This window comes from Saccostrea cucullata, unplaced genomic scaffold (assembly GCF_032062105.1).
Source record: "Saccostrea cucullata isolate Sc308-1 unplaced genomic scaffold, CSIRO_AGI_Scuc_v1 ctg3014, whole genome shotgun sequence".
NCBI lineage: Eukaryota > Metazoa > Mollusca > Bivalvia > Ostreida > Ostreidae > Saccostrea > Saccostrea cuccullata.
In genome coordinates this window covers 96,182-111,488 of record NW_026918883.1, presented here as the reverse complement: position 1 = coordinate 111,488, position 15,307 = coordinate 96,182, and the positions used below count along the sequence as shown (strand labels likewise).

The 15,307-nt window shown below is 33.8% G+C and overlaps 1 protein-coding gene across 1 annotated transcript; it reads right to left on the bottom strand.

Annotated features, from left to right (window-relative positions):
- Positions 1–2,893: 2,893 nt before the first annotated feature.
- On the bottom strand, positions 2,894–10,677 carry LOC134274220 (3'-5' ssDNA/RNA exonuclease TatD-like). Its single transcript, XM_062756472.1, has 2 exons — positions 10,546–10,677; positions 2,894–4,381 (listed from the first exon to the last, which is right to left on the bottom strand). Exons 1-2 carry the CDS (start codon positions 10,675–10,677, stop codon positions 3,452–3,454), a joined length of 1,062 nt encoding a protein of 353 aa, XP_062612456.1. The 3' UTR covers positions 2,894–3,451.
- Between the last annotated feature and the right edge of the window lie 4,630 nt (positions 10,678–15,307).

Below are 15,307 nucleotides of genomic sequence, written 5' to 3'. Positions count from 1 at the left end.
TGGTATGTATATTTAATATGCTAAAGAAAGGTTCCGTGATATTTATATTTCCACTGTAAGCTTTCTGTCATGTTCAAGAGATTTTTTTATTATTTTAACCATTTTTAACTATTTTAACCATTTTGCCACAGTTATTTTTTAACCGATCATTTAAAACTCCAACACGGTAGAAATATTTCATGATTAGTTATTATACTGTACGTCAGTGTATGTTCTTGATTGTTATTAGTATGTTGTCAACAGTTTATTTTAATAATTGTATAATTCAGAAAAATTGCAATTACTGTTGAATAAAATATTAGATTTATAATGACCAAATAGTTCAAGAATACGATGTTTTCTTTCAGTTACAATACAAACAGGGCCAGCACAATCACTAGATTTAGCTACATGTACGTAGGTAGAATTACCTACGTAGCTTAATTTGTCTACCTCAGGTAGTTTTATTTAGCTATTTCAATGCATCTTCTCAAACTTTTTCTTTTTATTAAAAAGAGACAAAAAATCGCAATTAAATGACTATTAATATTTATATTATGAAGGTTTAAAGAAACAATCCAAAGCATTGATAGTTTATACATTGCTGCGTTTGGACAATTTAGTGCAAAACATGTATAATTCCATTGTTTGGCTTGCCACTAACTGTCCTCTCTATTGCGTGCGGTGAGGCATGACTGAGTATGAATACTTCACATTGTGCTGGATAGTTACGGACCTATTATCATGTTAACCGGAACTGGACTTCTTTGTCATTTCATTCAAGGAGTAACTGTCATACATAGCCCCAAAACTTTCAGAACTTTGTTTGCAATTGCGCAGAAAAAGACATTTCTTCAAGAGTGATTTTTTCTTGAATTGTTTTCAGACGAATTCAAAGTTACAAATGATCACTGCATCAAAATGAGATTTTCTGCACACCTTGAGAAAAATGCTTTTTTATAGAGATAAATTGATTTGGTAGCTAAATAAAGCTACCGCAGGTAGGTAAATCAAGCTAAGAAGGTAAATCAAGCTACGTAGCTAAATCTAGTGATTGTACTGGACCTGACAAATAAATGAAGAATAAAACTTATAAATATACTAGTATGCATTTAATTAAACTTTGAAATTTATGCTGGATCTTTGATACTGTAAGGGAAACGCAATATATCTTGAAAGGTAATTAATTAATAAGTTAATTTATTCAACCACTGTTATGTTAATTAAAGTCGTTGTATTAATCATTCGATGCATAAAATGGCCTTGGAATGACTAAGGAAGAAAACACAATCTACATTTAAAGCCGGAAATTTGTTATAATTAGTTAGGAAATATCAACTTTAAAAATATGAAAGTACTATTCTAAACAAAATGTATTTTAATAAGCTAACAGAGAGAATCTTTTTTCTTCGAAATAATGAATCTTCTCAAATGATTATGTATATCAAATTGTGCCAGCTGTATAGGAAATAAACAAATCAGTATATGAATTAACAAGGCCATTTTTTTATCATGTCATTTTTAAAAAAAAAATCTTTATTTGCTTGTTACTCATGTATTCATATTTCACTGAAACTGTCTTTTTTCTTGTATTTTCAGTTCATCTTATAGCAGGCAAGTAAATAAAATGACTTATTCCAGGGACATAATATCCACATTTTTAATTAGATTTTAAACCTATCGCATATTTATATGTGAAAGAAGCAAAAGAAGAGAACATTATTATAAGGAAAACATAAACAACGAATTGCATTCCAGAACCACAAGAACTGTTTTAGCTTGACCGCAATATGCAAAGAAATACATGATAAAATAAAGAGAAAAGTTAGTTTAGTTAACACATTCAAGGAATGCAAATTTATGCATGTTTATTTCAATTATACTTGACAAACCTATAAATCAGTTCATATATTTTAACATGTTTATAAAAACAGATATTTTTGGATAATTCATTATCTTTCCTTCATATTTCTTATATCTTTTCATAAAAACAAAGAAGTTAACATATCATTGAAAAAAAAAATATCGGAAATATAAAGAAATTTGCATCGTGGTAAACATCGGGAAAAAGTAAGGATAACTTCCATTGATCCATTTCCTTATAATTTAATTTTACTTGTAACACGTCATTTGATTGGATAAAAGATTTTATCCATTTTGTATAACATAACTTGCTTACGTCACAATGAGTTGCGTCAAAAAACGTATTACTCCGCTTAACGTTACTTTTAAAATTTAATCAATGTGAAGCCTTACTCTGGGGGGAAAACTTGTCTCATTGTCTGCACTGAAATTAATGATAAGGAATGAAGCTTATTTCAACTTATATTACACGATATAACAAAACCTGGGGCAGTTCGCGGTTTATAAAGCGTAAACTGCCCCAAGTTATGTTATATCGTATTATATAAGTTGAAATAAGCTTCATTCCTTAAGTAACTCAAAACCTACAAAATTGTAAACATTTCATGATTTAATTTTTCTTCCCTTTTTGTGACAAATCAGTTTTCAAAGGAATTTAAAATCGTAGTTCTTGCAAAATGACTTAGATTATTTAAATGCAATATCAAATACTACCAATGGGATTTTTTAATCCTTGAGAGTCTTTTTAAATAATTCAGTCCATAAACAAAATATAAGTTAATCAAGGCATACCTACATAAAGACCCTTGTTTTATGTATATGTATACATCTGCTTGTTTTAGCATTTCCACCATATTATCCTACCTGGTCACCTAACCCATGGCAACAACAAGGCTACTATAATCCTTGGTTGAATCCACAGATGTACATGATGAGCAAGTTTTATGATGAATTGTACGACTGAGATCGCGGGGAAAAGTATGTATTATAGAAAAAATACACCTTTACTTACTTTAGAATGTATTCTGTAATCACACTATAAGCAAGCAAGTACAAATATATAACAATACAATAAGCAAAGTTCTGCACGGGCTGGCGGGAAGAGAGTCTCTGTTGATCTAATTTTAGAATCGGGAAAGTCCTTAAGTAAGTCGTACGTTAGGTAATTCTTTACAACACTCCTCCCCGTTCCAATTGGAATGTTCTGTATTTGAGTTATTTAAATTTTCAATATTAATTTAATATACAAAATATTACTTTATAACAAAACCTATTGGATACTATAATGGCCAAAAAATTTTTAAAACAATTATACAAACAACAAAAACTGAATTACTGTTAACATGGCCATATAAGAATATAAAATAGCGTATCACATCCAGCGTCGAGAAGCAGAATATGGAACACATAATAACATCCAGCGATGATAAAGTAGAACACAAAAGACATCATCACATCTGGAGCTGTTCGAGAAATTTGATGCAATGGAGACTGAATGTATCACTGTCAGCACACTTTATAGCGGCATGAAGGCATCTTTAAAATAAACATTAGATATCTTCAGCACACTAATAAAGCGGCATGCACTTGGTCACCAGTCTTCTCTGTTTTAACATCCGTAGAGCTTCCGTGCATTCATGACGGTTGTTCTCATCAGCTCTGGGGGGCGCATGTTCAAATGGACGGATAAATAAGCTGCTACTTCTCCCAAATAAGCTGGAGTACTCACGATGGCACCTCCTAAAGGAAAGTAGGGCGCATCGGTCTCCAGGAGCAGCTTATTATGAGGGATAGCCTGTAACCCTTCCAGCTGTTCACGGTCAAAGGCTCGGACGGCAGCTGTCACTCCAAAGTATGTGTTTGGAAATTTCCGCAGCCAAGTCCTCACCACGTCAGCTCTTCCCATGAAGCAGTGTACATGGATTTTCTGTTCTGGGTCACAGATATCCTCCATTAACATGAGGCAACGGCCATGAACATCTGAGGAATAAGTGTCTCCTCTTGGTCCTCTGAGGTGGAGAACAAGGGGCTGCTCGACTTTTGATAACTTCAGAAGCCTAACAAACACTTCTTCTTGTCTCCACCACTGGGAAGGAGCAATGGTTCTGTCCAGGCCGCATTCCCCCAATGCCACTACTTTAGGATGATCTAGGAGTTGTTGCATCTTCATCGTTTTTTCGACGGTGAGGGTATCATAATGCTTGGGATGAACTCCAATAGCCACTTTCCAGGGACCTTGTAAGGTGAAGTTTACCTCTGGATAGGACTTGGGTTCACTATATACAATAATTCCCCCAACTACGTCTACTTTGATGGCTGGCTTATAGGAAACATCACTGGAGAAGCTGTATTGCAGTAATTCCTCTACAGTACGTCCTCCAGACCTCCCCCAGACTGCCCTAAGTGAACGGTCTAGGTGGAAATGGGCATCAAATACCTGAGGCAATGATGTGTTGGCCAGTACTGTAGATTCGTCTTGGTCTGAATCAGCCTCATCTACCAGGATAAATTCCTCCAAGTCTGACGGCAGTTCAGAATCCTAAATCAAAGTCCAGAATCAAAGTCCTAGCACTAACACTTTCTCAATTAATCAACAATATGTTATTGCCATAAATAACAATGACAAATTGTCGACTATAATTTTTCTTGAGTGCAAGTTTATCGTGTGAAAAATGTAAACAATGCAAATTAATTCAAAATATACCGCTTATTTCGTTTTCAGCTGTTGTAGAACCTCTGAAGTAACAAGCAATTTTCACAATATTAAATCGTGAAACCTGCTCAAAATTCTACAGTGACTACGCACGAAATTTGAACTAACTCACAAGTTATCAGTCAACGAGCGTTTAGTTCTGTTACCGGCGACGCCAATATAGAAAAAATACACCTTTACTTACTTTAGAATGTATTCTGTAATCACACTATAAGCAAGCAAGTACAAATATATAACAATACAATAAGCAAAGTTCTGCACGGGCTGGCGGGAAGAGAGTCTCTGTTGATCTAATTTTAGAATCGGGAAAGTCCTTAAGTAAGTCGTACGTTAGGTAATTCTTTACAACAGTATGAAGCTTCAGATGTACTAGAAACATTGTCAGACTTTTGATCAATTTAGAAAAAAAATCACTTTTTCTCAAAAATCAATGATTTTAATACTTTTCTACACTCTCCGTAAGACTCCTTGTAGATGGACGTTTTTTTAAAAAATCTTTTCTGATTCTCATGATTGTCTTTTATTTACATTGCAATTCAAATATAATTTATCAGGTATTAGATATTTGTTTTTATTCATGTTAACTTTCATTGATTATTGATTTATTATCGTTTACATGCTTTAAGAATTTAAAAGATACATAAAATTTTTCTGAAAATAGCATTGTTCCTATCATGATTTAGAGTAAAATATATTTTGTACATACTAAGTGTGAAAATGTCTCCTTTTGTAGGTTTTTAACTGGTACTACTTATCTGTTCATCATTATTGTTCCACAAGTGGTAGCCATGATTTAAAATAAAGAAAGTATCAATGTCACTTTGTTGAAAAAAAAATTAAAAGAAGACTACAATCGATATATATTCCAGTATGAACTTTACCGCTATTGCTTTAATTCCCACATTTCTGCTGTCTTTATTTAAGGGTTGAGAATCTTTTGAAAGATTAGCCTACATGTATATCAGTGACCACTTCGATAAACCAAATAAAGTATTTGATAATTTAATATTTCCATTTCTTATTTTTTTTCTCTGTGATAACTCTTTGAAAGTTAGCGAAGTTGATTTCTGAATAAATCTGCCGGTATGTAAATTAGGCAGGTCGATAGGTTAGGAGACAAGAAGGCCTAATATGCATGCAAAACTTGTGCGCATCCGTCTCTGTGTCTGACTCTAATGAGGCCAAATACATGTAATCATGTAAATCTCGTGCGGCAGCCTTTGTCTTTGATGTCAGTAAGCGAGGACTATTGAAATTGGCATGGGAGTCTTCGTGTAGTTTAAAATCTATATCTAAATTTCTAAAGTCTGAATCTGCAATTTTTTTGCACAATGAAATGGAAATATAGGTTTGATTGATTGATTGATTGATTGTATATTGTTTAACGTCCCTCTCGAGAATTTTTCACTCATATGGAGACGTCACCGTATGCCGGTGAAGGGCTTCAAATTTTGACCTTTACTCGGCACTCAGGGCCATTGAGCAGTGAGGGATCTTTATCGTGCCAACGCCTGCCGCTGACACGGGGCCTCGGTTTTTAAGGTCTCATCCGAAAGACCAGCAACTTTCACTTCAAAGTGCCGAGCGCGTGGCGAAGGAACAGTTACTACCTATTTTATCGACTAGGTCAGTCGCGGCCAAGATACGAACTCACGACCTCCCGATCACGGAGCGAGCGCTCTACCGACTGCGTTACCGTGAACGGTAGAATTATAGGAAACCACTGTCTAGTTAGTAAAGTATGCCAAGGCATCAACAGTAGTTGGAAATATGGGATAATTTATGCATAACGGGCTTCGCCCGTTATTCCAATTATCCTATGCTCCCCACTCTATCGTTGATGCCCTGGCATACTATACTAACTAGACAGTGATTCCTTAAATATCTATTAGTAAAATGTTAGTATTTTTCATTAATGAAGATAATGGCTATGCCTTTATATTAATTACATCTTTTTAAGTTCAGGGTTGTCTAAAAAGAGTCCATTCTCTGTCTGGAAGGTAATTTAATTCTGGCTGCGGAAAAATTTGTTAAATGAGCACTTTCATTTGGTTCAATATAATTATAGCATATTTTGACAAATATGAACGCTCAATCATACATGTATGTCATTTAAAGGTTTTAAAAGTGTTTTTTTTAATTGGGTGATATAAAAGGTCACGGTCTAATAAATCTTAGCAGGTTTGGAAATATCTTGTCAAAGGTTATATACATGTCAAATATGTAAGCTATCATAACTTTAGAGAAATAAATAATATTTTTGAAAAGTAGGACAAACGTAAAGGTTAAAGTCAGGGGGGCAAAATCATAGTGTATTAAGAAATGTCTTGTCACAGATAAAATACCTGTGAAATGTGGACGCCCTATATCTTGTCATCCAAAAGTTATGACCCAAGGTAAAGTTTTTCAAAAGTTTTTAAAAGTCAGTAATTAGAATTGTCTTCTCAACGGCAATTCATACGTTTATAATGGAAGACTTATCTCTTCACATTTAATAATGTTGAACATATTTAAAGCAATGTTTAATTTCTTTTTTTTAAATGTCAATATCCATGAAGTGTAAGGACACAGTATAAAAATCCTAGTAATCATATTTTACAAAGGTCTTGTCACTGGTAATTCACACGTGTAATATAAAAGTCCTATCTCTTCTCATTCAAAACATATGGCCAAGGTTAAAGATTTTGTTACATACAGACATACTGACAGAAATATGACGTTTAATTTACCCCCCGCTTTCTCGTAAGCGGGGCACAAAATAAGTGTAATCTACCTCGAAAATGCATTTTATCGGCTTTGTTTAATTACTGTCAAAAAGTGCCGACTGAGTCTTTATATGATACATGTACCTTGATTATCTACATCTTAATGCCTAAGTTAATTTTTTTCCTGCTTTCAACAGATCAACAGCTGTACACCTTTACAATTTTGCTATACACTTAATAATAATCAGAATGATTACGTGTGACATGCTTCCCCTATTCACCGTCTCTTGGTTTCCTTTATAAAAAGGCAAGTGATGTTGTCACAAGACTTCATTGAAAGGCCAACCATCTAGGTTTGAGCTAACTGAAGTCGAATGGGATGCCTTCGGAACACTAGCTAGGTTAACATGCCATCTTTGTTTTATGTGGTAGAAACAACATATTACTTAATTTGTTAATGTTTACTAGAACTTTTATATAACATGGTAATAAAGTATTTTTTAAAAATACTACAAATTCACTAATTTTCATGGAGTTTAGTTTTCGTTCTTTTTAAGGTGTGAAGAGACCTACAACTTTATATACACCACGAAATGCAAAAGTTCACATATATTACTAAAAAACAATTATTCTACCACCAAAGCAAATCCCATTGAACCAATATATTTTCCTCAACCCACGAAAATTTAACCCATGGAAAATTTTTGATTTTGCGGTATATGGGTATAACGAACATTATTTCCTTTGTAGCTTGTAACACGAGCTTTGGTAACAGAAAAGGTTGTAAATTTCCGTGCACCCCCACTTGAGTCTGGGGTAAATAAAACGTCAATTCTCAGTGCATAGTTTTTTTATATAATAAAAAGCAAATGACCTGACACAATTCAATGTAGTACGTAGTTATCTTATCAACAGATTGAGACACAGTTGATTAGACTGTTATGTTTACAAAGAATTTATATGGGTATATAAGAAATAAATTCGTTATGCAGGACCAATCAAGGGTGTACGGGGATTAAGCCCGGGTTGTATTCCATACTTACTAATAATATTCAAGCTCAAAAGTCCAATAAACAATATTAGGTAGGAGCAGAGCAAACGCGGAGCTCTTAAACATCACAGGTGGGTTCAGGTGCAAAACAGTTTTCAAACTTGTTTACACCTTTTTTACTTTATATAAATGGATACGAAGACGCAGAAGAACAGTGTCTTGAAACCAGAAGTCCTTCAACCCCTGAAGAATTATTACTTCTTATTTTGTAATAAAGTTATTTTACTCCACCCAAAAACGTGATATATTTAGGAAAATGATGGTATTGTTGAGCCTCTTAATCAATGAGATTCATTGCGTATTCCATTAAGCTAATTCCATCAAGCAACATAAATCAGAGCAAAATCGAGAACAATTCAAGGCGCCATTGAACAAAAAATTCAATATAGGTTATCAGACCAGTCCGGTTTAAAGACCACTCAATTGAGATGAATGAATTTCCTTTAAAAAAAAAACACGACCTAGTTTGACTAATTGAGATTGATTCTTTAATCGTTTCAATTTTTGCTTTTTTTTTCTTTGCCCCTGAGTAATATATTCTGTAAATAGCTAAATGAATGTTTTTTATTGGCTTTATGCATGTATGGCCTCGAGTCAGTAACGTACATTAATCATAAAGTTTGATATTTGAATGTATGGTATCATGAGGAATTGTTGAATATCATGAGGAATTGTTGAATATACAAGTCGTATTCATTCTTTAGTTACATGCTGCAGTCTAACTTATCTTATTAATTATAGATACAGGGAGCATGATCCCTTTACACAACTTTCTGCTTAGTGTACTACTGTAGCGGGAGCAGCAAGTAACACAAGATGCTTATTCACTGTGATGATGTTTATTACAGTAGCATATCATATAGAAGATTCTACAAAACAATATAAAGTACATTTACTAAATTTGAAATCACATATATCAGCAGAATCTTTTGTCATAATAAAATCAGATAATTACTATATATTTAATTAGGTAATAAAATAATGAATATTGACACATATCAATGAGTTATACCTTTTGACTTTATATATACAAATGATATTACTCTTATTCACTTCATAATTGTGGATATAATGACTGTTTACAATAAATTAATATACTTGCTTTATGTACATATAGCAACATACCAGACTATGGGTATGAATCCCTCTCTAATACATGATTGTGTGTATGGCATATGGATTATCAGTATCTACAATTTATAAATAACATCCATACACTATATATTATATTCTTTGTGTCATAAAATACATCTATTACAAAGTTTAAAATCAACTAGTTCATCAGCTTTTGACAAACGTAAATAATTTAATAAATTCTCTCATATGCCTCTTTCATTCAGTTATTAATAGGAAAGTATTAATATGAAATAGAAGTGTCAAAAAGTCAACTTACTGTCAGTGGTCTTAAAGAATTCTCCAATATAACAAAAACACAACTAAACACTTTGGCTGCTCCTAGGCTATTAATTAGCTGGACACACTGGACAAAGGGGGTCAGAGGTTTTGGCGGGAAATATTGACCAATGGCTATTTTTTAATTATGTATTTATTCAATGTTAAAAGTTAAATTTTAAGTTTAGGGCTCTAGAGATTTCTAGACTTTAATTATAGTTGTTACAAATTTATTCACATGTTTAATGTTTAAATAAAACATATTTATTTTAAATCAAGTTTATTATTGAAAGTTATTTTATAACTTTCAATGGCATCTGAAAGAAAAATACAATAAATTAAAATCACTATAAAGTCAATACTATCACACACTTCCCCTCTTTTGAAATGACGTCCTCGTCATCTCATCTCTGTAGAAGTGCGAACGAATAATCTGAAAATTAAAAATACAATCAAAGTGAATTATCAGTCATAAAAAATCATTTCTGCAACAGGATTTCAAGGAATGCGAGGGATAGCTGCTTCTGATCTACACCAGAGAGATAGTTATCTGAAACAAGAGATTTTAAATAATTACATTTTAATATCCAATCTGGATCTTTAGCTGGTTGTACGGACATAGAGTATTCTCCTGTCTTCATCCAAGCAGGTTTGGTCTTCGTTCTTACAGGTCTTGTTGATTTTTCATGTTCTTATGTTCTTCATGTTCTTTGTAGATTCACTCAGCATCCAAAGGCTAAATGTCCTGATTGTCCACACCTTCTGCATATAGGCTCATTATGATAACATGATTGTCTATCCTTTCCTCTCATACCCATTCTGTTTGGATAAGATGATCTGACTCTTGGTCTACCTCTGCTGAACCAAGTTGATGGTGGTTGGTCAGTCCTTCTTTGATAGAATTGATGGGTATCCTCTTGTGGAATTTTCTTACTCTCTAATGCGTCGACCTTTGTAGATAATTTTCTAATCATCGCTTTCAATTCTGATATTTCACTGGAAGATGTTAAATCTTATCATTTTGCTGCAATATTCATGTATAGTTTCTTCGTATCTGTAGGGTGTTCTTTCTCAATAAGTCTGATCTCTTTTCTGAGTTCATCAAATGTTTCACATTTATCATACAGATAACCCGATATGTCTTTGAAGTCTTGTCGTAATCCTGACCAGAATTTGGTTTTCAACATGTCATCAACATCTTGATGGTGAACTTTTCCTTTGTCGACTGCTCTACTCAAAAGTTCCTCAAGACGACATCCCCATGACGTGGTGTGGTCATCTGGTTTCCGCGTCGCACTGTAAAATTGAGTCAACAATGATTCACCTTTCTCCATAGTTCCATATATCCTCTCCATTTCTGTAAGACTTGGCTTAGAGGTGCATCTGGACCCAATCTCATAGGAAATTGACTCGCTTGACCTCTTAATGACCTTCTAATAGCTTGAAGGACCGCACTCTCAGGGTATCCTTCGCGTGAAAGACATTCAACCTCATACTTCCACACTTCGTATGGCACATCACTCTATCTGCTTGGATCTCCGGAGAATGTCGATAACTTTGGAATGTGAGTCATTGTTGATGATTGAAGTGATGCTGGTTTAAGGTCCTTATAACTCGTTGGAGTGATAGGTGCCGTAAATGTTGGTAAATAGAAAGGAGATGGACTGGGTATCTCTTTCTTCACAGTCTTATGCTGTTCAACATTATTAAAAGCTTCATTTGTAAAGACTTTGTACTCATGATCTTGTAGGTACTTAATGACTTTCTCTTTTTCTGCTGTTGACAACTCACCAGCTGTTGTCTGTGGAATATTTTCTTCAACATTTTCTTGAATATCTTCTTCAACATTTTCTTGAAATTCAAGAATTTCATCACCTGTCTTTTTGTCAGACATTGTAAAAATTCAATATGTTTCACACAAATGATTTTATGCAAGCAAATGATAATGTTGTGTAAACAACAGTGGCTGCAAAAAAAAATAATTCAAGCAAGCAAGCTCAAGCATGCTGCGCAATAAATGCAATGCATAAATTCTATATAGCGCAAGCTGCTGCAAAGCAATGCAAAAAAAAAAAAATAAATAAAACAAATGTTTGAAAAGTATAAAGAAACCGCTCGATTAAGTATGACGGAAAACGCACGAAAATAATTCAAAGAAAACGCACGATGTAATTCCTGAAAATAAAATTTCTCTATTTAACTAAACTTTATATAATCTTATATAATCTTTTGTCATAATAAAATCAGATAATAATAATAATAATAATAATTAATAGGAAAGTATTAATATGAAATAGAAGTGTCAAAAAGTCAACTTACTGTCAGTGGTTTTAAAGAATTCTCCAATATAACATATCTCCACAATGAAAAGAAATCTCTAGATAAGTGTTGGGCAAAAAATCTTTAAAATCACAAGACTTTTCATTTGATATCAAGAAAAAGGGGCTGACCCCTCAAATTAGGGGCTCAGAGGGGCCAAAAGTCTTTCATCTATAACTCTATAATCATCAATTTTCCTCCATACATTACTGAAGCAAAGGTATTTATCTTAACGATTTGCAACAATATATGATACAATTTGGATCATATGTTACGTAATTAAGGGTCACAAGGGGCCAGAATATCACATCTTTGACGCTTTATATCTCAAAAAGGGGGAATATTTTGATAAGCAATATTGAACAAAAGATGGTCAGAATAATGTTCAAAACAATATGCATACTTTCCATTTTTGAAAAATGGACCTATTAAGGACTTTTAGGGGTGGTCCCTTAATATTCCCATTTAGCATATCTCAACAACAAATAGAAATCTCTGAATAAGTGTTGAACAAAATATCTTCAAAATCACAAGACCTTTTATTTGATATCAAGAAAAAGGGGCTGACCCCTCAAATTAGGGGCTCAGAGGGGCCAGAATTCTTTTATCTATAATTCTCTAGTGATCAATATTTTGTGATACAACAAATCTTCAAAATCCTAATACCTTTCATTTGATATCAAGAAAAAGGGGCTGACTCCTTAAATTAAGTGTTTAAAGGGGCTAAATATCTTGCATCTGTACCACTTCAATGATCAATATTTTGTAATACATTACAGAAGCAAAGATATTCATCTTTACGATTTGCAACAACATATTATAAAATTTGGTCATATCTTACGTAATAAGGGGTCGATTTTTTATGCTTTACATCTCGAAAAGTGGGAGTATTTTTATAAGCCATATTGAACAAAAGATGTTCGGAAAATCTTGAAATAAAATCAGAAACTTTCAAATTAATGAAGGAATACTTAATGTCATTCTCTTTTAACGAATATCTCAGTCAAAATCAAATCTCATCTTATCGAGAAATACAACGGAAGACCTACTCGTTGCTCGCAACGAGATCTCATCTAGTTATTATTGTTTTTTTTTCTTACCGATTTTGTACGCGCGATTTCTCGAGAACGGCTCGATCGATTTTCATGAAACTTTCAGGTCTGATAGAACATCAAAAAATCTAGATATATATTTTTTTTATTTTGATGACTTCACTTCCGGTTCGGAGTTTCCTGCGATTTAGTGATTTTTAGAGGGTCACTTTGTCCAGCAGTTTTCTCAAAAAGCACTTATCACAGAAGCTTGAAATTTTCAGTGATGCTAGAGCATTTTTGGAGAAGTGCACTAAGTATATCACAACTACCGGAAGTACGAAGCGCCGACGCTCGCTATGGCCCGAAAATAGTCCTATCAAGAATTTCAAAATTTTAAGCACCTTTTCAACGATAACTTTTTACCTAGAAATATTTTGTTAAACCATTATGAACAAAAATGGTGTAGAATTTAAAGATCTTTCAAATGACATCTCGAAAAAAAGGGCTGGCCCCTTAATTCAGGGGCCTGGAGGGGCCGAAAGTTTTTCCTTTATATCTCAAAAAGTATTGAGAATTTGTGATACGTCAAAGAATCAAAGTTGTTCAAAATGTCAAGCTTAATCTATTGAAATCGTCAAAATACGTCCGGCGTCGTCACTTCCGGCCAAACCGGAAGTAGTCGGAAAACGCGTATTTTTGCCGTTCTTGACAAGTTTTTTGGTAACACATATTTCTGGGAGCGTTAAAATTAATTTTTCCGTCGTCGTCACTTCCGGTAAAACCGGAAGTAACAGAAAATGGCTTATTTTTGCAATAATTAACATGGATTTAGAGGAATCAAACCATTTTTGGACGTTATTTCTCCTTTCTGTTAAAAATGAAACCACTTCCGGTCAAACATGACGGAAGACCTACTCGTTGCTTTGCAACGAGCTTTGCTCTAGTTATTATTATTATTATTAAGGTCTTCCGTCTTCAGCGGAAGACCTTATTGTTATTCTTAGGTTTCTTTTCCACTTTTATTATTCTTTTTTTTCTTACCGATATTATGCACGCGATTTCTCAAAAACGGCTCGATGGATTTCCATGAAACTTTCAGGACTTATGTTACATTACTTGAACCTTATGCATTTTTTTCCGATTTGATGACGTCACTTCTGGTTTGGAGATATTGCTGATTTTATGATTTTTGAAAGGTCAGTTTGTCCGCAGACTTTCTCAATAATGGCTCAAGATAGAAACTTGAAACTTTCAGGTAAGATAGACCAAAGTCTATAGATATGTACAACAAATTTCATTTTTATCGGAAGTGCCGCACATCGGCGCTCGCTATGGCCCAAAAATAGTCCTATCACATTTTTCAAAATTTTTATCACCTTTTCATCTCTAACTTTTTACCTAGAAATATTTTGTGAAAACACATAGAACAAAAGAAGTGTAGAATTTCAAGATCTTTCAAATGATATCTCGAAAAAAGGGCTGGCCCCTAAAATAAGGGACCTAGAGGGGCCGAACGTTTTTCCTTTATATCTCAAAAAGTATTGAGAACTTGTAATACGTCAAAGAAGCAAAGTTGTTCAAAATGTCAAGCTTAATCTATTGGAGTCGTCAAAATACGTCCGGCGTCGTCACTTCCGGCCAAACAGGAAGTAGTGGAAAATCATGTTTTTTTGCCGTTCTTAACAATTTTTTGGGTTATATATGTCTCTGAGAGCATGAAAGGTAATTTTTCCGTCCGTCGTTGTATCTTCCGGTCAAACCGGAAGTCGCAAAAAATGGCTCATTTTGAAGTTTTTGATGCAAAATTGAAATTATAAAGTCACTGGAGACTACTTAGCTCAATGCTTTCCTTTGTTCCGTCACTTCCGGCATTTCCGGTAAAAACCGGACGGAAGACCTACTCGTTGCTTTGCAACGAGCTTTGCTCTAGTTATTATTCTTTTTTTTCTTATTTGTTCTCCGGTACTTTTTTGTCCGGAAGTGTTCTCAGAAACTGTTCACCCAACTGACCTAAAACCTTTTTAGGGTTAATGGGTGTGTACTGTAGGTGTGCGGAACGAAGGTCATTTTGCGCGCATACGCCTGCACGTGCGTTCGCGTGCAACACGTGAAATGACTTATTTACTTAATATAGCTATAATTTTTACATTTTTTAATGAAATGATTTGAAACTCATTATATAAAGATATATTAATAGTGTAGATAATGTGACACTGTCAAATTAGCACGATCTCACGCGCATGCAAACAAA

Coding starts and splice junctions, on each gene's coding strand:
- LOC134274220 (XM_062756472.1), bottom strand. CDS start 10,677: ATGATTAGAAAATTATCTACAAAGGTCGACGCATTAGAGAGTAAGAAA. Junction 4,382..10,545: donor TCAGCAGAGGTAGACCAAGA/GTCAGATCATCT, acceptor ACTTTGATTTAG/GATTCTGAACTGCCGTCAGA.